The sequence below is a fragment of the Colius striatus genome, chromosome 2 (genome assembly GCF_028858725.1).
Source record: "Colius striatus isolate bColStr4 chromosome 2, bColStr4.1.hap1, whole genome shotgun sequence".
Lineage (NCBI taxonomy): Eukaryota > Metazoa > Chordata > Aves > Coliiformes > Coliidae > Colius > Colius striatus.
The window spans coordinates 10,198,279-10,226,248 of record NC_084760.1 but is presented as its reverse complement, the minus strand read 5'-3'; the positions used below and the strand labels follow the sequence as shown (position 1 = coordinate 10,226,248).

At 44.8% G+C, this 27,970-nt stretch overlaps 1 protein-coding gene across 1 annotated transcript; it reads left to right on the top strand.

Annotated features, from left to right (window-relative positions):
• The first annotated feature begins 107 nt into the window (after window positions 1–107).
• On the top strand, window positions 108–27,970 carry NT5E (5'-nucleotidase ecto). Its single transcript, XM_061989446.1, has 9 exons — window positions 108–1,075; window positions 5,910–6,132; window positions 12,432–12,620; window positions 15,901–16,098; window positions 17,848–17,999; window positions 21,163–21,271; window positions 22,063–22,212; window positions 23,826–24,026; window positions 26,655–27,970. Exons 1-9 carry the CDS (start codon window positions 749–751, stop codon window positions 26,810–26,812), a joined length of 1,707 nt encoding a protein of 568 aa, XP_061845430.1. The 5' UTR covers window positions 108–748; the 3' UTR covers window positions 26,813–27,970.

The following is a 27,970-nucleotide window of genomic DNA, read 5'->3' as shown; positions in this document are numbered from 1 at the left end:
GTGGAGCTGTCTGTGTGCGTGATTGACCAAAGAGGCATCACCCCCCGCCCAGTCGCCCTGAAGAGCTGTTTATTTAAGGCATTGGCGGGTTTTTACCTTAGGGTGGATATGCCAAACCGCGAGCAACTCGTGAATTTACATTAAAACACTAGAGCTATAATTAAATCAACCCTTTTCAGGGCTGAAATAGCATTCCTTTATTTTAAGCGTCACGGGAGATAAAAAGGAGGGGAGAGGATGAATGGAACCCTTAAACATTTTCATGTGAAGGTTTGGAAACGCCTTCCAGGGCCACTAAACATTCACCAAGGCTTCCTACAAGCATTGGAGTTTGTCCTTTCGCCGCTGGCTTGAATTTCCATCCCGTTTGACCTCCAGCAGCCGGCCGACAGCCCGTCCTCAGCCTGGCAGCAGCTGTGCCGCGGGGAAGGACCTCGGTGGAGAAGACGGGACAGAGGCGACTGGGCTGTACCCGGGCGCCGGGCAGTGCCTGGGCTTTAAGAGAGCCCCGAGGCGCGGCCGGCAGCTGGCTCGGCGTCTCGGCGCACCGGAGACGGTGCCCGGCAGCCGCCCCAAGCCGCCGCGGAGCACCTGCGGCCGCCGCCTCGCCCGACGAGCAGCCCGGCCGCGGGATCCCCGGCGGTTCGGCCGCTCCCCGCCCAGCCGCTCCCCGTCCCGCCTCCCCTCCCCGCGCAGCCGCCCCCTTCTCCCCGCCGCCGCTCCGCAGCGACCGCGGAGCCCCCCCGGCATGGCGAGGCGAGCGGGCGCGCTGTGCCTGTGGCTGTGGCTGTGTCGCTGCGCGGCGGCGGAGCTGCGGCTGACCCTGCTGCACACTAACGACGTGCACGGGCGCGTGGAGGCGCAGGGCGCGGGGCCGCGGGGCTGCGCGGGGCCGGCAGCGGGCTGCTTCGGCGGCGCGGCGCGGCGGGCGGCGCGGGTGGCGGCCGAGCGCGCCGCGCACCGCAACGTCCTGCTGCTGGACGCCGGGGACCAGTATCAGGGCACCGTGTGGTTCACTCGCTTCAAGGGCCGGGAGGCAGTCCACTTCATGAACCTCCTGCGCTACGATGCCATGGTAAAGCGGGGCGCGGCGGGCGGTGCGGTGGTGGTGGGGTCTTCGTGCCTCCTCGAGTGCTGGGTCTTTGCTTCTCTTTCCTCACCTGTTACAGTTGGTTGCATTGTCGCCTCCTTGAGCGCGTAGCGTTGCATGGGAAAGCCCGTAAGCCGCGGTAAAACCGCGGTCGAAGGCGGTCGGGGGGCAAGCGGGAGGAGAAGCGATACGCTAAGTGACGGGCAGCAAGCTGGATGGAGCTGTGAGCTGCCAAGCCCCGCCGGCAGCCGATGTCACGGGGATGCCGTGACAGCTCCTTCCCCTTGGGAGACGCAGAGGCTTGGGGCAGGCGGGGGGCTGGACGGACTCTGTTTGGAGAGGGGTCAGCAGAGGCATGGAAGCGAGCCCAGGCAAAAAGCCTGGCCTGCGGTGGAGGGGTTAACCCTGGCCGAGGCTCAGAGCCTGCCCCGCTGGCTTTGGGAAGGGACATATGGCGCATATTGGCAGTGCTGTTTCGGAAGGTGAGGGTTTTTGGTTCTCATCTGTCCCACCCTGGCTGTGTTGAATCCCACTAGAGCTGCCGTCGTGGCGGGATACAAGGGGCTGTGTGTGAATGGCCGAGGTCTGTAAGGGTGTATCTCAGAGGGAGCTCTCTTGAGTTGGTGCCAGTCCCGCACCTTTACTCTTGTCTCTTTTGGTATCTGAGTGCTGAAAGTAGATGAATTGGAGTTTGAGACTGGGGAGTGTAACTCCATGTCCTTACATTTTTTATCCCAGGGCAATAGCCTATTAACTTATGAAAAATTCTCGTGGCACGCTTTGTTTGCATACAACCACAGAAAGGAGGAGAGAGATCATGTTTGAGAATGACTGCATGTTTATTTCACCCCAGTTGATAGCTTGAGGGGGAAAAATCTGTGCATGTGACATTCTCTGTCATCATCTTTTTTGCTTTCTCTGGAAAGGCCCCCACTTCCCCAGGTAAAAATGCCTTCACTCGTTTCTTCTCTCTGCCTTAGAACAGCTACGGGACCCAAAGGGATACCCTATTCTCCTAAGCTAAACAGACTTCATACAAGGCAGAGCGATCTGCTGCTCCCTGTTCACACAGCTGAATGAATGGTTTCATAATCATAAAGCTAACATTAGCAGGGTTTTTCCTCCTGGTGGTAACGGGGAGGAGTGTGTGTATTCAGGACTCGTCATCGCTGAGAGCTGAGGAGCACTTTGGGGTTCTGCAGTGCACAATTAGCTCAAGATGGTTTTCCCAACCTTTGTCCCCAAAGCTTGCTGCTGGCTGTCATTTGTCAGCTGTCCATTGACTGCTCTGACTGCTTCATGGCCAGCCTGGGAGCTTCTATGGCTCCTGATCATATCACAAGATGAAATTCTTTCGGGTGAAATCAGCAGTGTTGAGCTAGTGCTCAGTTTTAGAAACATGTTATGTAGGAAGCATCTGCTGACTGATTAGGAGATCCAATGAGCTTTTTCATCCGAATAAGATGAAAAACTGGCTCCACACCATTACTGTCTAGCCAGAGGCTTGTATTGGATGGAAGCAGTCAAGTACTTGCTCTCTGTGAAGGTGCTGTGTATTATAACTTGAATCTTGCCAGTGGATAGAAGAGGACAGGGTAGACTGAGAAACTACAGAGACTTCAGCACCTTTCTCTTCTATCAAAGAGCCTGAAGACAGAGTTGCTGAGAGTTGAGCAATGCTGCAACACCCTCTTCGGTTCTTCTGTCCGTGGGCTATGGGGACCATGGTGTGGGGATAGTGGCCGGGGGTGCGGGGAAGGGGGCACAGGTAGCAGGAGAGGAGCCACACTGCAGAAGAGTGAGCTAGTGTGTCTTTAAGCAAAATTTAGGAAGTCACATCCCTAACAGAAGGGGTGGGGATTCCTGAACTGGTTACAAGTGAGATAAAACAGTGGGATTAACAAACAGGATGAAGGAGGGAACATGAGTCATAGAAGTTGTTACAGAATGGGGCAGGAGCCCTATGAGGATTTTGGGCAGCCTGGCAGCATTGGAGGTTTGTTCCACAAATGGGTCAAACTTCCTTTATTTAGATTTGCCCTTTTCTCATTTATTCCTGTTATCACCTCAAGCCTATTTTCTTCCTTTTAGCTAGGTATTGCCTTCCAAATTTTCCTGGTGCCAGCCTTGCTTTCTGGTGTAACTAACACCAAAATCCAAACCAAGTACCGCAAAGGCAGTAGTTGGAGCAGTGATAGAAGTTTACTTTTAGGTTGCATTCTTCTGTTAATTTGTATCTTGTGTTTTAAATATTTCTAGCCTGGTTTCTTCTGGAAAGGAGGATTATATGATCACATGCTGTGTGCCTGAAGGTTTCTGTTTATTCCCCCTTGTGATTCACACAAACTGTTGGCCAGTGGATCCAGATTTGGTGCAGGGATATTGCATAGGTACAGAGTCGTAGAAGCTCTGGCCGTAAGGGTAGCTGGGTAGAGCACAAGACCCGAAAATGGTACACATCCTCCTCCCCAGAGAAGGAGCTGCATCAAAAATAAAACAGTATTATTAGCCACCAGTGATTTTTCATGAACAAGAGGTTTTAAAACCACCCACACCACGGGAAAAAGTTTTGATCAAAGCTTATGTCCTAATGGATGTGTAATAATCCAAATGCAAGATACAAAGCCAAGAGAAACATTTCATAAGTGATTGGTTGGGGTTTCTTTCACAACAAGCTGGTGGCGATTACATCCAATTCAAATAGTTATTTCACTTGCAGCAATTTTTGGGGGGATGTTTAAATTGCTCATTTAGGAGTAACAGAAGGCATATGCATCAGCCAAAAGGAAATGGCTTGTTACCGTTCTGAGATGCTCTACCAGTCCATGGATGTGTTTTCAGAATATCAGTTAGCAACAAAATGAGTTTCCTTAAGGTGATGTTCTTTTTGATTTGCTTGTTTGTTATTTTTTACAGCAAATTAGATGGCATTTAGAATATGGTTAGAAATGGAATATAGTTGGAGTTCATTGTGTCTTCCCAAGTCAGGATTTCCTTAAAGGCAGTTTTGGGCTCTTTTGGAGATGTGCTGGGGCAGCATGCAAACAATTTAGCTCCTTGTCTGGGGTGTGAGTAGTGTTCTCACTAGCCTCAGCAGGAGCAGTTAGTTGCCAATACAAATTACTGCCGATATCCTACTTTTTTCCACAGGGTCATTGACTACCTTTGTGTGGGAGGAGTCACAAGTCTTTGTCTCTCCCAAAAGAAAGACTCTGACAATCAGTTGATTGAAGAACTGAGCTTCCACACCTGTAGTGGCTTAAGGGTCCTGATGATCAGGGTTAATATAATCTGCTTGGAGAATGAAAGGGGTTGTTTGTCTAGGTAGAGCAGAGATCTGTAAGTCTTTTTGCACAATGAATACACCTTTATCCAATTAATCTTCAGAATGAAGTTATGAGCACACTTTTCTCTGGAAGGGTTGGCCTGTTGGCTTTAGCACTCCTTTCATGCTTTGCTCCAGTTGTCACCTGAAAACTGGTATCAAGTTACCAGGTATCAAATCATGTTATTACCACATTTCTATAGATCTGTCTTTTCTTTCACTAACACCTAAATATGCTGCAAGGTTCTTGCGTATATTGTGCTTCTGCAAAAGCCTGTGATGGTTTTGCTGGCTCTTGCCAGACTTGCAGGTACAGGCATGTGGCAACTCAGGCTGAGCATGAAAAAGGGGCGGGTGGGAGAAACTTCCATGGTCCTTAAAGCTGAGTCCATTTTTGTCTGCTTAACCAACCTAGAACAACTGAACATTCTCCTCTTGTTGGTATTACGTTGCTAATAAATAAACATGACTGCTTGTTTTGTGTGATAGTCTTAGCACTTCACGGTGTTATGCACACACCTGCATGTGCACACACACCCCTACCATGGATTGTCTGGGGACATCCAATCAACTGACACTGTGTCTCCTTCTCTGGAGGTCTTCAAAACCCACTTGGACACGTTCCTGTGCGACCTAAGTGTTCCTGCTTTAGCAAGGGGGTTGGACTAAATGATATCTAGAGGTCCCTTCCAACCCTACCAATCTGTGATTGTTCCTAGCTGATAAGTATTAGAGCTTTCACTGACATTGATGATGGCTGGGAAGTGATATTTTCCTGTTACATGTTAAAGCACACGAGAAATCTTACCAAATGTGAATTAAATGTTTTTTAAAATGCAATCAGTCATAGAATCACCGAGTGTTAGGGGTTGGAAGGGACCTTTAGAGATCATCTAGTCCAACCCCCCTGCAGAAGCAGGGTCACCTAGATCAGGTCACATAGGAACGTCTCCAGATGGGTCTTGAAGACCTCCAAGGAAGGAGCCCTCCACACCCTCCCTGTGCAGCCTGTGCCAGGGCTCCAGTCCAAGCACAAGTTCTTAAAATGCACGTTTCATTTAAAGATCACAAATGTTGTCATTGGCATTTAACATTTTTCTTTAGTGTTTTCTTGAACAATGTATTTTCTGTACATAAAATACATGTTCTCATTTGTGGTTATTGTTAATCCTCTTTCTTGGAGTTAAAACATGAAAAACCAGCAGATTCTGATCTGGTGGATGATTACTTATTTAGATAGGCTTTAGATTTCAACATTCACATCTTGTGTTGGTATAAGAGAGTCTGAGAAGCAAAAACGTAAACCTAAAAAAACAAAAAAACCCAACACTTCTGTGTTCACAAGAAACAGGAATGTGCTGTTTTAGAGAAAATAAGGTTTTCTCCCCTAGAACACAGACTTTGTTTTCTCAAATATACCTCATATATCATTTATGAAGTATTTAGACTGAATGTTGGTGGTAGAGTCTCATATATTCTTCTTGCTTTTCACAGGCTTTGGGGAACCATGAGTTTGATGAAGGCGTGAGTGGATTATTGGATCCTCTTCTCAAAAATGCCAATTTTACCATCCTGAGTGCAAACATGAAGGGGAAAACCCCATTAGGGAACGAAATGATGCAGTACGTTAAACCTTTTACGATAGTACATTTTGACTCGGAAGCAGTAGGAATTGTTGGCTACACTACAAAGGAAACTTCTTTTCTTTCACAGCCAGGTATGTTTTCTTGAGTATCTGTTTATATCCCTTGTTACTCTTTTTCTACTTGCCCCCTTGTTTGAAGCAGAAAAATTAGTATTTTTAGTTGAAAAGTGAGAAGTTTGTTGCTTTATCAGTATTCACTTGTATTATTCAACTTTGTAACTCTCTTATCTTTTAACTGGAGAAGGCTTGGTAACATTAAAAACCTTTTTCATACAGACCTGAATTGTTTAGCATCACTGCATTATCTAAGAATATAAGAAAGTGAGATTGCAGGAGAGCTGGAGAACGGGGAGGCGGGGGGAAAGGGAAGCTCTGGGGATTTTATTGTTCTTTGGCTCTCAAACTTGATAATTGGTATTTATCCATTTAAACAAGTGTTTAGACATGAATACAGCTCATGTTTACAGTGAAAAGTGTTCAAACCAAGACGTTTCTCCGTGTGTTGAAATTTTGCTCTTGGCTGCCTCCATGCTCAAGCCCTAGTACAAGCAAGGAGAGCTTCAACATGTGTTTTTTGAAGTAGAAGTTGCCCAAGATGTTTTTAGCCTCTCAAATATTTCCAGAAATTAGGCTACAGAAGGAACACCCATTCAGTTTTTACCACAATTGCTTCATTCATGAGTAAAATTAGAACTGATGAGGAAAAAGCCTTCTCAATTTCTGACTAGTTTTTCCGGCGTTTAAGGGGTTTTGGTTTGTTGAGTTTGGGGTTGCTTTTTTGGTGGCTTTTTTTTTTTCCTAGCCAAATAAAATGTTCTGCTAGAATGAGAAACACATTTCAATCAGCTGTAGGAGATCTGAGTCACTGCTTACTCAAAGCTCAGCCCCATTCTGACAAAATCAGACTTTCCCTACTGCAAGAATGGGGAAGATGCCGCAAGCTCTGGTTTAAAACATTTTCCACAGAGAAAAATGACTTCATGTTATTACTTCTCTTTCTGTCGCTTAATGATAAAGAATTAGTGCATATCTTTCTTGAGAAAAAGGAATATTCGGTACTTTGAGGTGGTATTGGAATATAAAGCTGTTCCTTTTTGTGCTGTTTGGTTCCTATGGTGTGTGTTTAAACTATCAGGAAGTAGATGCCTGAGGTCAGAAAAGGCTTTTGTGTCTTATTTCTATTTCATAGTGGTGTGTTTGTGGAGTCCTTTCTTCCCTCTCCCAACAAAAGAGAAAATTGTTCTGTATTTTGTCTAGGCAATAGATTTGCACCTGGGCTTGAGGGCATGAGAGTAGATGCCACCTGGCATCTCACTAAGTTTGACAAATGGATAACAGATAATCATAGAATCATAGAATGGTAGGGGTTGGAAGGGACCTTTAGAGATCATCCAGTCCAACCCCCCTGCAGAAGCAGGGTCCCCTAGATCAGGTCACATAGGAACATGTCCAGGCAGGTCTTGAAGACCTCCAAGGAAGGAGACTCCACACCCTCCCTGGGCAGCCTGTGCCAGGGCTCCCTCACCTCACACTGAAATAGTTTTTTCTTATGTTTAAGTGGAACTTTTTGTGTTCCAGCTTCATCCCATTACCCCTTGTCCTGTTACTATCTACTATAGAAAAAAGGGATGTCCCAACCTCCTGACACCCACCATTTAGATATTTATAAATGTTAATAAGATCTCCCCTCAGTCTTCTCCAGACTAAACAGCCCCAGTTCCTGCAGCCTTTCCTCATATGAAAGATGTTCCAGTCCCCTGATCATCTTGGTGGCCCTGTGCTGGCCTCTCTCCAGCACTTCCCCGTCCCTCTTGAGCTGGGGAGCCCAGAACTGGACACAGGACTCCAGATGAGACCTCACCAAGGCAGAGTAGAGGGGGAGCAGAACCTCCCTTGACCTGCTGCCCACACTCTTCTTGATGCATCCCAGGCTGCCATTGGCCTTCTTGGCCACGAGGGCACATTGCTGGCTCATGGTGAGTTTATTGTCAATAAACAACATCAGTGATATTGTGCTTCATTAAGGATTAATAAAATAGATCTCAGCTCTCCTTCCAAACACCCGTGTTGGTGCGGTGAGGTCATCAAATTAACTTTCTTGCACAGAAATACACTAGAGAACGCTCCAGATAGTGTGGAACGATGCTCTGAAGCATTTAAATACATTTCCAATAACATCCAGACATCATCTTGAATGCTTCAGCACGCTGAGACATTCTAACAGAGATCACAACTAGAAAAAGCAGTGCTAGAAGGGCGGGTTTGTTAGCTCCATAGATGGAGCTGAAGCAGCCCCAAGCGAAATACGTCCCACAGTGTTAACTGAGCAACAAGCAGGGCTAACAGCAATGTTTACAGCAATCAGAGTTTGTGTCATTTTCAGCTTTGCATTTTCAGGGTCTGTGACAACATGTGGAAGCTTTGAAAATGTGAATTCAGAATATGTTAATGTAACCCAGTGGAGTATGTATTCCTGATGACTAACAGTGCTTCAGACTGATGGAGGCATGGCAGAGATGGGTTGGTGACAAAACAATTATCAGTGTACTTCCTTAGTTTTAATTACCAGGATATGTTGGGAATTTTAGATTCAACACCTTCCTTATCTCTCAACTCTTGTTCTAGGTGGTTCAGTTTTCTCAGCCTCTGCAGCAGTTGCTGTGGCATGCTGTACACTCTTAGGGCATCCTCAAGGCATTTTGTGACTGTCATTTCTTCTGTGTTAAATCTCAGTAACTTCATCACAATTGTGAAATTACAACTTGTGCTTTTCATAGTCTGCTTAAAACAGCTGTCAGCATACTTGAACAGAGTCTAAAGTCCTTAAATCTCAGTGTTTCCATTGTGAAGGAACAATTAATCTCTGCTGAAGGTACTGTTACTGTTTGGAAACCATAGGGATGGAGAACTCTTAGCACAACTTATAGATTACAGCCAATTGGCAGTTCTTCTGAAGTACCCTTTGGTTTTGCTATATACAGCTATCTCATCTGAATGCCCAGACAATTTTTCCATGTCCTGCAAGAGTTGTTCATAATTTGGCACAAAGACAGAGCTGTCTATGTATTTGCTTTACTCTGATGAATCCCAAGACCATTTTTCTACTATTTGATGGTATCAGCTCACTTGCTTTAGTTCTGCAGTCGTTGCAAACCCCTCAAAATCACTGATGTCTTTATCTGTCTTCACAGATGCTACGTATACATTCGGTGCTGTGAAATAACAGACCTCATTTTGTCCACTGCCTTTTTGTATAAGATGGAAACCCAAAGCCGCTTACTCTGTAATCCTACAGGCAGTGAAATGTTTACTGAAACTATCCACTTGGCAGAGTTTTCCAAAGTGGAATTTGAAGTTCCACTTACTGCACTTTATTCTGGCTAGCTTGCGTAACGTTTTTCACATGCAGCCAGTTCTTTTTCCTCATTCATTTATGGCACAGTTTGGATGTTTTATCTGAAACTCTACCCCAGCTAAAAAAGAGAAGAGAATGTCACATCAGTTTAACACCTTGGAAAGGGAGTGAAGTACTGACAGGAGCAATAAGTAACTCCTACAGAAGCACTTTCTTTCAATTCAGGTTGCTTTGAAAAATGTACATTTGAGCACTAGGCAGTGTATTGCTTTTTACCTGTTTATTCAGAGAAATGGGCACTGTGTAATTGCTCTTACACTCACAGAATCACACCATCTAAAGGGTTGGAAAGGACCTTGAAAGATCCAACCCCCCTGCCAGAGCAGGACCACCTGGAGTAGGTCACACAGGAATTTGTCCAGGTGGGTTTGAATATCTCCAAAGAAGGAGACTCCACAACCCATCTGAGCAGCCCCTTCCAGTGCTCCCTCACCTCAACAGGGAAGAAGTTTTGATTTGTGTTTCTGTGGAACCTCTTGTGTTCCAGCTTGTAGACGTTGCCCCTTGTCCTGTCATTGGCCATCACCGAGAACAGCCTGGCTCCATCCTCCTGACACACACCCTTTATGCATTTGTAAATATGAATGAGGTCACCCCTCAGTCTCCTCCAAGCTGAAGAGCCCCAGCTCCCTCAGCCTTTCATCAGAAGGGAGATGCTCCACTCCATCATCTTTGTGCCCCTGCGCTGAACTCTCTCCAGCAGCTCCCTGTCCTTCTTGAACTGAGGAGCCCCTGCTAGATAACTTTTGAACCTGCTGGCCCATTTCAGCTCTAGTAGATCAAGTGCAGAGATGACTAGGGTACGAAGCTGTGTGAGATGCCCCAGCTGGGTCACTGAGAGGTGGTTCAGGAAGCCCCTGCAGCTCCCAAGCAGGAATCCATTTCTGAGAGTGAGGTGGGCAGCAGGCAGTTGCTGGGTGGTGAGTTGACACTGCTACTGCCAGCCCCAGAGCTGCCCGTGCTCTGCCCCAACAGTCCCAGGAGAGAGCTGGCCTTACTGGCATGGGTCTGCCCTTGGTTTTCGCTCCCCCTTATCAAAGTAGATTTGTTTATTTTAATATGGGTTGAAGATTCATGATCATATGTCTTAAGTTCAGTGGCACTGAGGAGTAACAGAGCTGGTGCTGACTGGGTTATCATGAGCCACTTGACTGTGTGCCAAGGGAGAAGCTGGCCTGCAGGAGCAACTGTGTGCTAACACAGATAGCCAGCATCTACCTCCTCACTTAGAGACTTCAGCTCTGTTCCCAGAACTGGCTCCCACACCGTGGTGGTGTCTGTGGCCATTGTTGCAGGCCCACAGGTGGCAAGATGAACATGCAAAGGGCCTGTGCTTGAGGAGTGTTTCTCAGACTTCTCCTTTTGCCAGTAGCTCTGCATCAGGCCCAGCTTCTATCATGCTCAGGGATGTACAAAGACGGGCTGGAGCTAGTGCATTCCTTCATCCTGGAGAAGGAAGGCTAAGGGGGAACTAAGGGCAACCTTCTACTGTCTTAAGGCGGTTTTATGGAGAAGACAGAAAGAGACTCTTCCCAGAGGGCCAATGCGCAAGGACAAGAAACAATGGGCTCAAGTAGTTCCACAGGAAATTATGGTGGGATGTAAGGAAAAAATTTGTCATGGTAAGAGCAGTTAAGCCACGAAACAGGTTGCCCAGAGAGATTGTAGAATTTCAGCTTGCTCAGACAGGACTCTGAGCATCCTCATCTGGCTTTGACTTCCTGTTTTGAGTGGGTTTTGGATTAGATGGCCCCTGGAGTTCTTTTCCAACCTCAGTTAACTTCTGAGTCTTTGATTCTAAGAAGAGGTCCACAAGACGAAAATGTGGTGCACAATTCACACTGCAATGTGCAGTACAGAGATTCCCTCTGGCAGTAACAAAACTATTCAGTGGGTGTGGTGGTAAACCATTTTATGTAACCCTCTTTTATCTCTTCCATTGTAGCAGCTTCCTCTTCATTTCCTGAGACATTTTGCACTGGACTGTGAATTCGTTTCACTCCTCCCTTTGTTGTGAAATAATGTACATTTAAAGTTTAAAGGCATGTTTCAAAATGGTTTGATCAAAACACTCTGCAGGGAGGAGGGGAATTAGGTAGAGGGGGAATTGGTAGAAATGTTGCTCTGTTGTCTTCACCAGAAAGTTTCAGATTACAGTTTGTTGACTGTTCTTAAACCCTACGTCAAATAAATTAGCTTCTTACATAGGGAGTCCTTTTGTGCAACCCAAAATGCCGTGCCTGGGAGAAAAGCACATGTTTGTCTAGTGCTGTTTTAACTGTTGGTCACGTTAGAATGATTTCAGAGGACACAGATTGTGAGTTTCTCAACGCTGTGGTCTGGAAAAGGTTTCTCCTTCCCAGACTTTCTGTTTTTATGTTCTTGCTTCAGGATGGTAGCTCAACTGTGTGCTGTGCTGTATTGGTATGACTGAGAGTGGTTCATGTTAGGTGAGATGATTTGTGTAAGAAAAAAGAGTTTAGTGCAGGACTTTGAAGAAGCTGCTGTTTAAAGCCAAGAGGAGGAGGAATGAGATGAATGTGGAGTCAAAAGGGAGAAATTAACTTGGGAGAAGACAGAAGAACTCATTGGGGGAGGAAATCTGGGGAGGTCCATTACCCCTAGTGCTATCACTGAACACTTTTAAAATACTTATTAGTATTAATGAGGTCCACCCTCAGTCTCCTCCAGGATGAACAGTCCCAGATCTTGCAGCCTTTCCTCATAAGGAAGATGTTCCAGTCCCCTGATCATCTTGGTGGCCCCGTGCTGGACTCTCTCCAGCAGTTCCCTGTCCCTCTTGAGCTGAGGAGCCCAGAACTGGACACAAGACTCTAGATGAGGCCTCACCAGGGCAGAGAAGAGGGGGAGGAGAATATCCAATATCAACTAGTTGTTTGGGTTTTTAAACTAGTAAAACTTGGTAAAAAAAATAATGCTTGTTCTTTTTTTTTAGGGAATGATGTAATCTTTGAAGATGAAATTGAAGCATTGCAAGTACAAGTGGACAAACTTACTGCTATGGGAGTGAACAAAATAATTGCACTAGGACATTCTGGTTTTACTGTGGACAAAAACATTGCCCAGAAGGTGAAAGGAGTGGATGTTGTAATTGGAGGACATACAAACACGTTTCTCTATACAGGTATTTTACTTCTTACTAAGATGCTGCTTCTGTATTTATAGGTCTTCATTAGCCCTGCAATGAAAAAGCTTTTCCCAAGTTTCCTCTCTCTTTTTAAGACCTTCATTTAATCTCACACTTTATTCTTCCTTTCTCTAGAGACAGACATCATTCTAGAGATAAACATTGTTGATTTCTCCCGCATCAATGCTACTTTAGGTAGAACACGCCAACAAGTTTCTCGAGCGCTGCTGCCTTCCCTGTGCCAGTGTGTAAGGACACAAGTAAAATAATGGCTGTGTCTTTTCAAGAAACCATCAAAGGTAGCTCCTTAAATTTGGCAGAACCTGCATTCACTGGTTGAGAGTATAACAGGAACTCTAATTTCGAGTAAAATTTCCTAGTCACAGGAGCAGTACCATGTACCCTGGGAACTTAACCTCTTAAAGCTTTTGCCCTGCCATTTCATCCTCTCCTCTTCCTACTCATCTCCTCTCTCTTTGCCTTTTCTGTCTCATCCAAGCTTTAACCTTTTGCTATCCTGCTTGTTAAACAATTGCACGCTACAGTCACACAGTTCAGAATACCTCTTGAAGATGGCCTCAAGGAACAACTTGTGACCCAAAGCATTTACACACCTGCAAGTCAGAGGCTACAAATACTTAGCATAGGGGTGCAGCAGAGAAGTGGCCAAACTGGAACAGGTGACAGGACCATCCATCTTTTCTCCAACAGTGAGAAACACTGTTTCTCCATGGGAGAATGGCAAGGGGAGAGCAGATAAGCCTGTAGAGCATAGACATCCAGGAGCACCATGGGTGCAGTTGTGAACCATTCACTTCTGAGTTAAAGCCATCACACAACATTCACAATGAAACAGCCACATCCGTGGAGGTCATTTTTCTGCAGAGTGTAGCACTTAATTTTAAGGGTCTGTGTGTGTGTATCTATGTGTACATTGTAAGCTCGTGTTTAAATCATGAGATGTAATCAATCATTAACTGTCATCAGAATTTGGGAGAATGTTTCAGCTCAGTCTAAATGGAAATGTACCAGCTGGTCAGCTGAATCTCTGCCTGGCATGAGAGTTGAAAGACATACTGCCCATGCAGATACCTCCATAGAGATAACTTAATATCTCTAATCATGGACTAATGTAACTTACCTGGCTCAAAACCACTTGCCAATCTCCAGGTTATCCATAGTTTATGTGGCAAATGTTGTCATGACTTGTCAGGTGTGCTTCAGGTTTGTAGAACTGATTCAAACAGCAATGGTAGTTTTAGGTTAAAGCACTTTAATTTCAGGTTTTTGTCAGAAAGGATGTTATGAGAACATAGAAGGTTGGCTAAAACAAGGTGAAAATGGGGAAGTGTTACAGGCTCTTCACTTAGCCAGTATGAATTTGTTGATTTGTAGTGATCCAGCATCTCCCACTTTGACTGAAACAAGTTGACCTGCTTCTGCAGGGAGATTGGACTAGATGATCTCTAAAGGTCCCTTCCAACCCCTACCATTCTATGATTTGCGTGAATTCTAGTGCTGTTTTCTTTGGGAATAAGATGCACTAAAAAAGTCTTTTCATTTCAGAAGGAACATATCTATCTTACAGAATAACGTCATGGTGATAATGAGTTCTGCTAGAATGGATCAGTATCAGAAAGTACCTCTTGAGAAAGTGAGACGTGAATAAGGCTCTGGACAAGCACTTAGCCATGTGCAGCTGTTGTAAACTAAAATGATGACTAGAAAGCATAACTTTCTCTTGGTAATGCTCTTTTCATTTAAGGATTACTCAAGGGCAAGGAATCAAAATAAATTCCTCTTTTAGTTCCAAAAAACCCAGAGCCCCTTTTACATGCATAAATCCTGCAAGATTCTCATTAGCTACAGGATTTTTTAAAGTCTTCCCAAAATAAATATCAAATAGTGAGGAGGCACCACCAAGAAACCAATCCTCTGTCAGCCAGGCTAAAAGTAGAACAACTAGTCCTCTGATAAATGTGGTTCAGCTGGTAGTTTAAAGCCATTCTCCCTGGAGAAGAGGAAGGATTAAAGACAAAGATGAATCAGATTGGAGTTCTAAGGGGGAAACATTTGTCATGCTGCTTATCCCGGGATTTCACGTTACATAAACAACTGTAAATGGAAGGAAAGCAGTTGTTCTGTCAGCAGTGGAAAGGAAGAGCCAGTTTTCCTCTAGATCCACGTCGACTGTGCCTGCTTGCCCCTAGCCCAGATCTGGCTTTGGGATGGGAGGGACCTGTGGGCCTTGTGGGCCGTGCAGCGTAGGGCCTGTCATCTGCATGGCCTTGTTCTTTGCTGGCACTGAGGTGGAAGCACTGATGAGAGTAACAGCAGGGAGTGATCCTACTCAGATGATACTGTCAAGGAGACACAGAGAAGGCTGGCACCCTTGAGACAAGAGTCATGCTGTGTAGTATTCTTTGGCACCTTCCTCCCCAGCATGGTTTCTAAATCTATGCCAATCGAGCTGAGATCTCTTTTCTCTGTAAATGCCTCACTTTTAGTCTTCTCTGTTTTCAAAGTGTGACATCTAAGCACCCTTCAACGTGCAGGGTGATAAGCGTTTGAAATCCACAACCACATCACTCTTACGCCCGTGAGATTTGCTTTTGCAGAGGGTTTGCAGCCTGTATGAAGTCCTGAGGGCTAAGTTTGGTGTAGTAAAGAAAATAAATGAGTTGGGTGCATGCCAAAGTCCCAGAACTGCTTGTATGTATTCTGCCTTCATATTAGCAGTAAAAATCATTTTGCCGACTCCATATCAAGAAGTCCTATGTATGTTTTATTAACATACATAGTTTTCTGTCTAGTGCAGAACAATGCAGTGAGAAGGCTTAACAATAAACTATTCAGCTAGAGGCTGGGATGTGTTAATTCCTGAGAGGTTTAGATTGCAATAATTGGTATGAAAAGTTCCTTTGTTGCTGTTGTGACATGATGTCATGGAGGAGTGTGCTGTCACAACTTAAAAAACACTGTGGCAGTTATTAGAGCTCGTGTCCTGAAAACAACATTGTCTCTCATGAAATAACATGACATAAATGTGTGCTTGTCATCCAATGCACTCATTGTTCTTTCTGCCTAATATCCTATTTGGGTTTGAGGCCGAGAAACATCTGAAATGTCACTCTAGTATTTCCTTGAAGGTGCGACCTGATCTAGGTGAACCTGCTTCTGCAGGGGGGTTGAACCAGATGATCTCTAAAGCTCCTTTCCAACCCTACCATTCTATGACATGAGCTGAAGGCCCACTTTACATGTTTGTTTCATGCAGGCACTCCTCCCTCTACTGAACTGCCAGCTGGCCCCTACCCCTTCATGGTTGACTCGGATGATGGGAGGAAGGTGCCAGTTGTACAAGCTTATGCTTACGGAAAATACCTTGGTTACTTAAACGTTACATTCGACAAGAATGGAAACGTAATTGAAGCAGTTGGAAACCCTATTCTGTTGGACAGCAGTGTTCCTGAAGGTATGTGGACTAGACATCTGACTTTGCCTTTGGTACTCTACATCTAAAGTGTTATGTGTCAAAGAATAACTCGGCTTTCCTCTTGAGCTTGCCTTTCTGTTTCAGGCTGTTACAGTTGTACCCGTTTGCCTCTGTTTCTCTTTCTGAATGGTTGCCTTTGGATAATGTACAAATTCAGTGTATGGTTTTGTATCTTTCAAGTAATTGAAAGTCCTTTTGTAGGAACTCAGGTGATTACGACCTTATTTAGCAGAGCCTAGTATAACCAGCCCAGTAATTGATTTAAAAGATGATGAGGACTAATTTACACTATTTTGCCAGAGGCTGGCTTCTTCAGAACATGAGTTGAGGGCAATATAGGAGAATTGAAACGTTCCAGGAAAAAAAATGGAATACTCTGGCAATATGCAAATATCCAATAGACTCATGACTTCTTGTTTTCAATTCTGAGTGTGTTCAATGTTTCAGTTCCAAAGCATTTAAAGAACTGAAAGGAGGAAAGTCTGTCTGTTGCTTTCAGTTCATAACTGTCTGGGCTCTGTTACCTGCTTTTAGTTGGCTCTATAATTACCTGGGGCTGGTCCTCTAGTCTTTGTTTCTTGTCCAGAGTTTGCTGTGTGAAGCTCTGAGCTTTTCTCAGACTTTATTTTCTAACAGAGTATTTTAAAAAGAAACGTTTTAAAAACTGTTTGTTCATAGGTCACGAATCACAGACAGAATCTTAAGGGTTGGAGGGACCCCAAAAGATCATCTAGTGTAGAGTAGGTCACACAGGAACTCATCCAGGTGGGCTGGAATGTCTCCAGAGAAGGAGACTCCACAACCCATCTGGGCAGCCCCTTCCAGTGCTCCCTCACCTCAACAGGGAAGAAGTTTTTCCTTCTGTTTCTTTGGAACCTCTTGTGTTCCAGTTTATACCCATTGCCCCTTGTCCTATCATTGGCCATCACTGAGAACAGCCTGGCTCCATCCTCCTGACACACACCCTTTACATATTCTTATTTACTGTGTTATTCTCAGTGATCTATTAATGTAGTGAGATGATGTGAAGAGACTTTACATCCTCTCTCTGACAACAGTAAAAGCAAAACTTCAGACACCTAGCTGCTCTCATTTTATCAATGCTGCCAGTTTTGTGGCAGGCTACTTAAAACTAATAGCTGATATAAAATACTTTTGACATCACCTGTCTGTATTTACAAGCATCTTTGTGTCTGTTTGGGGTTTTGTTTTCTGAAAGAATTAGATTTGTACCTGGCAGAGAGATGTGCACAGAGAATTAATTTCTGCAAAGGGTTTATTCCTTGACATTGATATTTGAGCTAGCATTCCTCTTAGCATTAGTGAAAGGGAAGGAAGCTATAAATAGAAAACAAAACAAAAAGATATGGTATGATGTCAAATAAAGACCAAGCTCCCTTGTATATTAAAATTCTCCCACCTGTCAAGGTAGGTGCTAGAAGCCCCATAGGTCAGAGGTTAGAATGGGACTGGGCAAAAATATTTGTGTTCTAGAGGAGATAACCTTGCAGTGGCACAGGAATAGCTTGTTCACTGGATTGGCTAGTCCTACCTGCTCCCTCTCCAGGCTTTGTTTGAAGTGAGTGTAGGTGTCATGTTGCTTGAAGAGCCTTTAGGGAAAATGTTATATTTTTAGAACCAAGAAGAGCAGGTTTTTATCCCTCACTGAAGCGTCACTAACACAAGAATCACGCAGTGCTTATTTTACACCGCTTCCCTGCTTTATAGATGAGCAAGTTAAAGTGGAAGTGGAAAAATGGAGAGAACACCTGGGGAATTATTCTAAAGAGATTGGAAGAACGAGTGTTTACCTGAACGGGACAAGCCAAGCGTGTCGTTTCCAGGAGTGCAACATGGGGAATTTGCTGTGTGACGCTGTGGTAAGTCGTTGCCACCACAAGTGACAATCACATCTAAGTCTTACTCCAGAACCTTTGAGTGAAACACTCCCAGGCTCCAAACTATCAGTGCACGGGTTCTGTGCCACTTTCCAACACCATAACACGTAGCAAAGATGTTTCTGCCTGGAAAGATCTGGCAGAAGCATGGCTGAGATGAGTAAAGAGAGGTTTATTCTTTGTGTAGGTCCTCATATAGAGAATGGCTTGTTCACAGCTGGCTCTGAGCAGAGGTTTAAAGAGACATGGCAGAGGAGTCTAGTGGTGGGCTTGACCTTCAAGGTCTTTTCCAAACAAAATGAGGCTCCCCTGCCCCTCTGTTGCCCTGGCACTGACTGGCCCACTGCTCACAGCACTTGCCTTCTGCCCTGTCATTACTCACTGGGCTCTGCTGGCACTTTTTTAATGTGCTAACCCAGGAAAAATACAAAAACATCTGGGTATCATTTCTGCCAAGTTACTGTTACAAACTGTCACCATGGAGAGCCCAAAAGGTTCCAGTTGAAGCAAAGGAGAGGGAAAGGCCATAGACAGAGCCGGGCACAGTAGTAAAAGCCCCCATCTCCCTATCCCAGAGGGAGCCAATGGCCCTTGTGCCATCCTGACAGGTATCACTGGGCCTTAATAGTCATGGAAACACCAAGAGGTCTCTTTATGAGAGGCCACTTCCAGTTTTTATACTAATTGGGTTCAATTGTTTCACTGTCCTGCAGCAGAATCCTTTACTTTGGATGCCCCAGGGAAAAAATATCTGCTGTCTCCAACAAATGAGCATTACCATAAATGTCCTGCAGCACTGCTACAAAGGCAGGAGACAATTAATAATCATGAGTTTTCATTTGGATACATCCCTAAAGCTATTTATGCAGCCCATGTGTTTGCTTTTATTGTCATGTTAAAATAATTCTCAGTTCGTGGGCTAATTTCCAAATGAGATGAGGATGTTGGAGCCCTGCACACAGTTCCACAAGAACTGCAGGGCTTTGGGTTTTCTTCCTGCCAGCCTCTTTTGTATTTTTTACTTGAAAAATGTGATTAAGTGCTTTGGCACTTTCCGAGTTTAAAGAAAGTAACTCTGTAATATCTCAGAAAGCTGTAGACTTTCTGGCTAAACATTTTGTCTTGGGAGGTGAAATTCTACTTCAGTATAATAAATCAGTGTCTCTAGACAAGACATGTGCAGTCATCAGTACATGACATGGATGACCTACACTCCATGTTCTTTGCCTTACCAGTTCTACACTTGCTTGCCTGTCCTCTGCCATGCACTCGGGGGTATGAAGGTAAAAAGGAATCTGCCTGTTTCACGGACTTTGATAAATGTAGAAGACAGGTTGATTGAAAGGTTGTACTGGGTCAAAACAGAGGTCCATTTGGCTCAGTGAGGCTTCTCCAACTGCCAGAGGCAGCAGAGGCAACTGCCTCTGCTCTGGGCTGGAGAGCTGCAGTCCATTCATTGATGATGAGCTACGGACTTTGGAATATCTCAGATCTCACCATAGGGAATAACTTTGACCACTGAGCTGGAGCCACAAAGCATTTACACACCTGCAAGTCAGAGGCTGCAGACACTTAGCATAGAGGTCCAGCAGCAAAATGGGCAAACTGGAAAAGAAGACAGGCCCAACTTTTCCAACATCCTGTGTCCAATAGAGGACGGTGAGGGAAGAGTGTACTCCCAGGCAAGCCTGGGGAGATGCTGTACTCAAATCTGTCCCCATCCCCCACTAACTTGCAGCCTGGGGACCTCCCAAGCCAGAAGTGGAGTCCTGGTTATTTACTTACTCTTTCCTGAACTTGCCACATCTCCCTGCGACTGCCTTCAGCCTTAACAACTGGTGGCAGGACGTTCGACCACTGACCAGCACATCCTGCACAGACCGTGGTCTGTTGCCTGTGTGCAGTCTGTTGCCACTGGCTGGATGTCTGCTGGAGGCCAAGGAGTAGTCCTTGAACTGGAACTCTTGGTCCTTGTCCACCCTTTTCACACCACTCATGATTTTTGTAGGCTTCTCAAGTATTTCTCTTCCATTGTCTCTTCATCGGGACAGTGAATGAGCCTATATCATCATTCTGTATTCAGAAGCTTTTCTGGGTCTTTGACCATCCTTCTTACTTCTCTCTCAGTCTTCTTAGTTTTTAATCATTATTGAAATAGCACACTGATGCCTACCCAGGCTCCACGTTCACTTCTTGATTATGGACTTCTGTCATGTCATGGCAGAAGGACAGGCAAGCAAGTGTAGAACTGATAAGGCAAAGAACACGGAGTGTAGGTCATCCATGTCATGTACTGATGACTGCAGATGGCTTGTCTAGAGACATTGATTTAACTGAAGTAGAATTTCACCTCCCAAGACAAAATGTTTAGCCAGAAAGTCTGTCATGGACTTCCTGTATTTCTCTCCTTCTGAGACTGAAGTCATTCCTGTACAGACACCACTCATAGAATCACAGAATCAAAAGAGTTGGAAGGGACCTTGAAAGACCATGTAGTGCAACCCCCTGCCAGAGCAGGACCATCTAGAGTAGGTCACTGTTACCCTTGTTTCTTTTCTTGGCCTTTTCCTGATCTAGTCTGTTATTTCTGAGGATTAACACTGTAGATTTATCATCCTTATGCAAGTGAGTTTATTCAGTTTTCATTTACTAATTTTTCTTTACTATATAAGATGCCACAAACAAATACCTTCACAAATACCTTCTCCTTGAATTTTGCCACTGTTGGAGATGTGACACTGTGCCGAGTAGACTTTTGGGTCTGATCTACTATGTTTCCTGTTCCTCCACTCTTCTACATCTTTCTAATTTGCCAAGATGATTCCAAATATTAAAAACCAGTCTCAAGAGAAGATGAAAAATCTTGATTCCCTAAAACATACAACATGAGATAATTAATTTATACGTTCTCCTCCATGTTTTTAATGTACAGCTCTATTTAAGATCCTCTTCATTTCCCAGTTCTCCACGTATGCTCAAATCATTTATCAGAGTCATTGGAATAAAAAAAACATCCTTCCTGACCCACTCATGTCATACATGGACTTTGAGAGGGTCCAAGAGTTTGTTACAGAAACAAAAAGGCAAATATTTACCTTGTTAAAATAGCTTGAAATGAAAGGGTTTCAACCTTTTCCTTTGGCAGCTTTATGAGAGCATTGGACGTCCGGATAAAAAGTCCTGGAACCACGTTTCGATGTGCATCCTGAACGGAGGTGGGATACGGTCACCCATTGATGAACACAGCACTAATGGTATGTGAAAGCACAAGCTGAGTGACAGCTTTGATGAGAAGGAAGGATCGAGTTCTCGTGCAAGCCTGCACACAGTCTTAGCTATGGGCTTGGCCCGAGGGGATCTGCACAGTGATTGGAAGCAATTTCCAACTTTTGAGAGCAGTTACCCATCACTAGAGCACACCTGCACTCAGGCTGACAGGAGCAGAAGTTTCCAGCACTGTTTGTACACAGTGCTTTTTATCATTTCCCTCTCCCCTCACTGCCTTGGAACAAAGACAGTGGATAGTCTTCACCTCTGACTGCAGAGGCTCATCCAGCGTGGTCGCTGGGTCTGCTGTAGAATCAATACATTCTGAGGCTTGCTGAAGGCTGAGGTTTTACAGGTTTTACTTCATTTTCCTTTTATTTTCCTGATACTACATAAATGAAACAGGAGAACAAACACCTTTTTCAGTTTTGCTGCCTCTTTCTGGTGGACTACAAGAGTAAATCTTAAGCAACTGGAGACATTGCCTGACTCAGTGGGAAAAGCTGTGTCTCTTCTCGAGTTTGTAATCTCTTTCAGTAGAGTTACTCGAATAACAATACATGCAGTTACACCCAGCTTAGGTTTATTGGTCTTGAGACTTGCTGGATGATAAAGATGCAGGTTCTTGGACTGGGAAAATAGATGTGATTCACACCTCTACTGTTCCTCACTTTCTTAAATTGAATTTGCCATGTTCATTGTCAAAAAACAAACTGTTACATGATTACCTTAAAAAAGAAAAAGAAAAGAAGTATAAACAAAGTCTCCTTCCCCCCAGGTAGCATTACTCTAGAAGATTTGCTGTCTGTTTTGCCCTTTGGAGGTCGATTTGATTTGGTAAAGCTAAAAGGCTCCACTCTGAAAGAAGCTTTTGAGCACAGCGTGCACAGATACGGGGCAGCAAGCGGGGAGCTGCTGCAGGTTGGAGGTACGTTTTCTTCCTTCTTCTCAGTTTCCCAGACAGCCATCCCTTCTGTTGACCTCCTTCATGATACACCTGGAAGCCTCTTTAAGGATGGGGATTCAGTTGGCCACACTGAAATCCTGGCTGGGGCTCACTGACACTGTTGATCCTGCCTGTGTCCAGATGAGCTGTTGCAGCACACAGAGCATCACCATTCCCTGCAGGATACACAGACAGGAGTCCCAGGTGCTTCAGTCACCCACAATGACAGCAGTTTGACACTTGAATTAACTACAGGAAGTTATACTTGAGTATAGCTGTAACACAGGCATAGCTACGAGCAACCCTGGTTTCAGTTCTTCACTGGCAGCCTACCTGAAACCCACTGCCAAATCTGAGTTCATCAAAATCACTTTGAGCTGTTGTCTAATGATTGCTGACAGATTTAGGGTTAGTCCAAATGGGCTATGGAATTGTTCCAGGGAATGTCTAAGTATTTTAGGGATAAACAGTTTAAAATTAAAGACAAACATTTCTGGAACTGCAGTTCCCCATGTATTTATCCAGATGTGCACTAGGCTACAGTTGAGTTTATTCCTGGTCTCTCTGTGATGCTGGGCAGATTTTGTGGTTTATTTAGCAGAAAAGCTAAACTTCAAGGGCAGGGGCTGGTGGTGGATTTGCCCCCACTCCCTACCTCTTACCCTACATAACCTGGCAATAGGGGCATTACCCCTCCATGCCACCTAAGAATCACAGAATGGTAGGGTTGGAAGGGACCTTTAGAGATCATCTAGTCCAACTCCCCTGCAGAAGCAGGGTCACCTACATCAGGTCACAACAACCCCATATCCCAAGGACACAACTCATGGCTTGCACTTTAACCAGTAGGTCACCATGTTCTTAGGTACCACTAAGGTAAAAAGCAGCAGCAGCCCCTCTGCTCACTGCCTTCTCACAGAAAAAAAAGAAGATAACCAGTAGCCCTGGAAAAAGTTCAGGACAGAAGATCCAGAGCAGGAAGAGCGCCAGGGCTGGAAGAGCCTCTGAGCTTTGGATGAGCTTTAGCAGCCTCCAGATCAGCAGATTCTTGGCAATGCTGTTCTGGGGGCCTAATTCTGCCCAGGCTCTGACAGAGGAAGGCTCACAACTAGAGATGTTGTTTCTCCTACAGCGAGTGGAAACCGCAGCTTTTGGCCTTGCTCTGGCTTTGTTTCTTCAGGACAGTACCTATTATCCATAATAGCTGCTAAATTAGGGTGGCTGGCTGGCTTGAAAAGAAGATATTTCAGCCAACAAGCCAGGGGAATGAGAAAGCATGTGACTAGAGAAATGAGGTATTTTTGTCTTGCGGTATTCTAATCTCACGACTAGTAATCTCCTTCTGTGGAGTAGTGACAGAGAGATAGATAAGTACCAGAGGTGGGACAGTGCTTCAGCAGTTCTGTCATCTCAGGAATTTGCCTGCATAGAAGTTGAGCAGTGTGAAAAGAAAGCAAAACATCAGCTGGTATCATTCACACTGACACAACCTCTCAGTCACGGGAGCTAATGTAGGGTGATGGAGGCTGCTGCCTGTAGCCCTGTGTGTTCCACAGGCACTCCGTAAAGCAGCATCCAAACACCTGTTTTTGTAGGAATCCACGTGGTCTACGATCTCTCCAGAGCCCCAGGAAGCAGAGTTGTCAGCTTGGAAGGGCTTTGCACAGCCTGCAGAGTCCCAGCCTATGTCCCACTCCAGATGAATGAGATATACAACGTGACGCTTCCGTCCTACATGTTATTTGGAGGAGACGGGTATCTCATGATCAAGGACAAAAATCTGGGATATAGTAAAGGTAAGGACACCAGCAGGGTATCAGACAAACAGTCTCCAAAAGCTGGATTATCTTTCTATAGTACAAGACTCAGACTTTTTGCTTTTACTGGATTGATTACATTTGCTTCTAAGCTGCTCTGCATTGCTAGCTTTGCCTGTAGCCCACAAGTGTAACTTTTTGTTTAGTTAAATCACAAGAATTTTACAGAGAGATTCAGACTCATCAATTCAGTACTGCTTAGAAAGCAGTGCTGGGGATCATGATAAACCAGGAAGAAAGCAAAGCACACAGCATACACACGACATCTACTGCTCTGCACTTCTACTCATTATAAAGCACACCAAAAAGAAAGGTGCTGTTTTCTTTAGACCTTAAATTTCATAGAATCATACTATGGTGGGGGTCGGAAGGGACCTTTAGAGATCATCTAGTCCAAAGCCAGTCCACCTAGATCAGGTCACACAGGAACATGTCCAGGTGGGTTCTCAAAACTTCCAGAGAAGGAGCCTCCACACCCTCCCTGGGCAGCCTGTGCCAGGGCTCTCTGACCTCAACAGGAAAGAAGCTTTTCCTTACATTTAAGTGGAGCTTTTTGTGTCCTAAAGTGTTGCCCCATCCTCTTGACATCCACCTTTAGTACAAGTATTTAAATGAGGTCCCCCCTCAGTCTCCTCTTCTCCAGACTAAACAGCCCCAGTTCCCGCAGCCTTTCCTCATCAGGTAGATGTTCCAGTCCCCTGATCATCTTGGTGGCCCTGTCCTGGACTCTCTCCAGCACTTCCCTGTCCATCTTGAGCTGAGGAGCCCAGAACTGGACACAGGACTCCAGATGAAGCTTTACCAGGGCAGAGAAGCAGGAGAGAAGAACTTCCCTCGACCTGCTAGCCACACTCCTCTTGATGCATCCCAGGCTGCCATTGGCTTTCTTGGCCACGAGGGCACATTGCTGCTGGCTCATGGTTATCAACCAGAACTCCCAGGTCTAAATTTCCACTGTATAGAAGTATTTCTATACAGTGCAGCTCAGGTGAGCAACACAAGAGACTGAGGGGGAAGATGCCAACTTGCTCTGCAGGAATTGCCCTCCCCCTCTGCCCCCTCCCCCACTGAAAGCAGCAGGGCCCCCATGCCCAGTGTCTGTGGGCAGCACCAGGGAGGGACAGAGTGGTTTACAGTGCTGATGGCACAACATCTAAAGTTGCATGCAAACCACTGGAAATTCAGCATTCATCCAAGTGCCACACACATCTTCTAGGACAGAGGGAAACTTGAAACAAAAAACCTTGAGATTCAAATTCATTACTTCTGAAAACACACAAAGAAGGATTTAGTGCTGGATCTACATTTTACAGAACTTCAGTTTCTTCTGTCCTGCTTCCATCCATTTACCCAAAAAAGAGTTCCTTTTGCACCTTAGTTCCACACTATTTCCTTTGGTTTTGCAGGGTGTTACAATTTAAAACTGATTCTCACGGGTAGGATTGGTGTTTTCAGCCAAATTCAGCCTACAGCTTGTAAAGTGAGGGAGGCTGTGATTTTCAGTAATCATCTGTGTGTGCAGTATTCACACAAAGAGAAATCATTAGGAATAATGAGGGAGCACAACTTGAAAGGCTCTGGTAAAGCCTGCCAGTATAGCAGAGGGGCAAAACTAGAATTACCTTTCAGACAGAGGTGCACTTTGGGATTGGGTGAGCTTGGGTGAGATGGGGCCCTGTCTGAAGTGGGTGAAGTGCAGAAAATCCACATCATGCTGTGTGTGCACGCAGCAGGGCACAGACTCAACATTCTTCCTAAGAAAAAAACCCACTAAATTGCAAAGCTGTGAGCAATAGATTTGCCAGGTCATAGAATCATGGAATGGCAGGGGTTGGAAGGGACCTTTAGACATCATCTAGTCCAACCCCCCTGCAGAAGCAGGGTCACCTAGATAAGGTCGCATAGGAACACATCCAGGTGGATCTTGAAGATTTCCAAGGAAGGAGCCTCCACAACCCCTCTGGGCAGGCTGTGCCAGGGCTCCCTCACATCAACACTGAAATAGTTTTTCCTTATGTTTAAGTGGAACTTTTTGTGTTCCAGCTTCATCCCATTACCCCTTGTCCTGTTGCTAGCTACTATAGAAAAAAGGGATGTCCCAACCTCCTGCCACCCACCCTTTAGATGTTTATAAATGTTAAGATCATCAAGGTCTACCATATTTGACCCCAAACAGGACAGAGACTTGAATAAACCTTCTGCAGGGGGGTTGGACTAGATGATCTCTAAAGGTCCCTTCCAACCCCTATCATTCTATGATTCTACTATTCTATGACTACCTCAATCCTAAATCCAGCTGGAAGTTGCCACTGCAACAGATTCAAAATAACCAAACAAAGCAAGCACCAGACAATGCAAATAGAATTTTCTGTAAAATATGAGTTTCTACCAAAAAATGTCTACAGCCCACCGCAGATGTTTTATCCATGCACAAGAAACAACACTCCACACCCCTACCCTGCCTTGATGTGTATCCACTCAACATGGCAAACCCTAGGAACCAGTTTGCTTTGAGACTTGAGCTAACCTGCAGTTTTAGCCAGGTTCTTCAGTTTTGGCTGAGAGCTTGGCTGCTGCAGAGAACACTCTTTCTTTTTGTTTGCTTAGGTGAAACTGACATTGAAGTGGTTTCCCGTTACCTCCAGAGGATGAAGACTGTTTACCCAGCGGTTGAAGGTCGGATAAGGTTTTCTTCTGGAAGTCATCTTGAAGCAAGTCTTACCCTGATTTCTCTGTTCTTCACTGGAACGTTCTTGCACACTTGATTTTTCCTCACTGTATTTTTGTTTGGAGGACGGCAGGAAGAGAGATGAAGCTGACCGAGGGAAAAGAGAACCCTTCTCCTTGCTTAGACCTTAAATGAACGAGCGTTTGTGTTTCTGCATGTTAACAGTAAAGGGCACAATGGAATCTGGCAGAGTCACTGGAGCACACTGTGCAGAAAGAGGGGGCAGAATTCATGACTTCCCTTCATTTGAATTGGCAGGTACCTGCAATTCACTTTGAGGTTTCAAGAAGCAAAGTTGCAGCGACCGTTAACGCTCCATCGTAAAACAGCTGACCAAAACGCTGCATTTTTACCCTGTCAAAAGTCCTTTAGCTGCTTTAGATAGCGAGTTGATTACAAATCTTGATCCCAGTGATGTAAACAAACTTCTAGAAATGGATTTATTATAGGTGTATATACCTTTGGTCTCCACTCAGGGTTAAATTCTACTTTGCTTCCAGTGATATTTATCGTACCCACAGCACTGCCTGAGAAGAGCTGGATGAAACTCAGTGTCATTAAAAGCATGACATCCATGGACATGCAATTAAAAGAAGTCTTTTCCATTTTGCTTTTGAAGATGTTGGCCATTAATAAAGGATGTATGAAGGCTTGATCTGGTTTTGATCAAACTTGAACAAATAGAGTGTATGTGCTTCACTATGTCACGACCCGTTTGGGGACTGTATCTAGAGTTGAGAACACAATCTATGGTTATGTTTCAGATGAATATGCACAATTTCACACCTCTTTTCAAAGCACAGGACTCCTGACTATGACCCAGCCTCTGCAACAATCTGAGATAACATGGATACACGTGTGGACTCTGCCGTGTCCTCAAAAGGAGCCTCACAATGGGGCTAGTTACAACAGAGCCTGGCTTTCTTGCCCTTGTGAGAACTCAAAAACCTGACTCTTGTAGGGGGAGGCTCTTCAAAAATACACAGTTGTAAGAGACAGGCTAAAGACTATAAAATCCAATGTAGGATTAAATGCTACGTGTAGTCATTGCTGACACTTCATGGAGGAGTGATTGCACACAGACCAGTGCAAACAATGATTGTTCTTTCAGGGGTCCCCCTTTGGAGTTTTGACATCAACGTGTTTCCATGTTGTTTATTGCCATATTAAACTGATCTTCAGTGTTTTGAATAAA

Coding starts and splice junctions, on each gene's coding strand:
- NT5E (XM_061989446.1), top strand. CDS start 749: ATGGCGAGGCGAGCGGGCGCGCTGTGCCTGTGGCTGTGGCTGTGTCGC. Junction 18,000..21,162: donor ATTTGCTGTGTGACGCTGTG/GTAAGTCGTTGC, acceptor TTCCTTTGGCAG/CTTTATGAGAGCATTGGACG. Junction 24,027..26,654: donor AAATCTGGGATATAGTAAAG/GTAAGGACACCA, acceptor TTGTTTGCTTAG/GTGAAACTGACATTGAAGTG.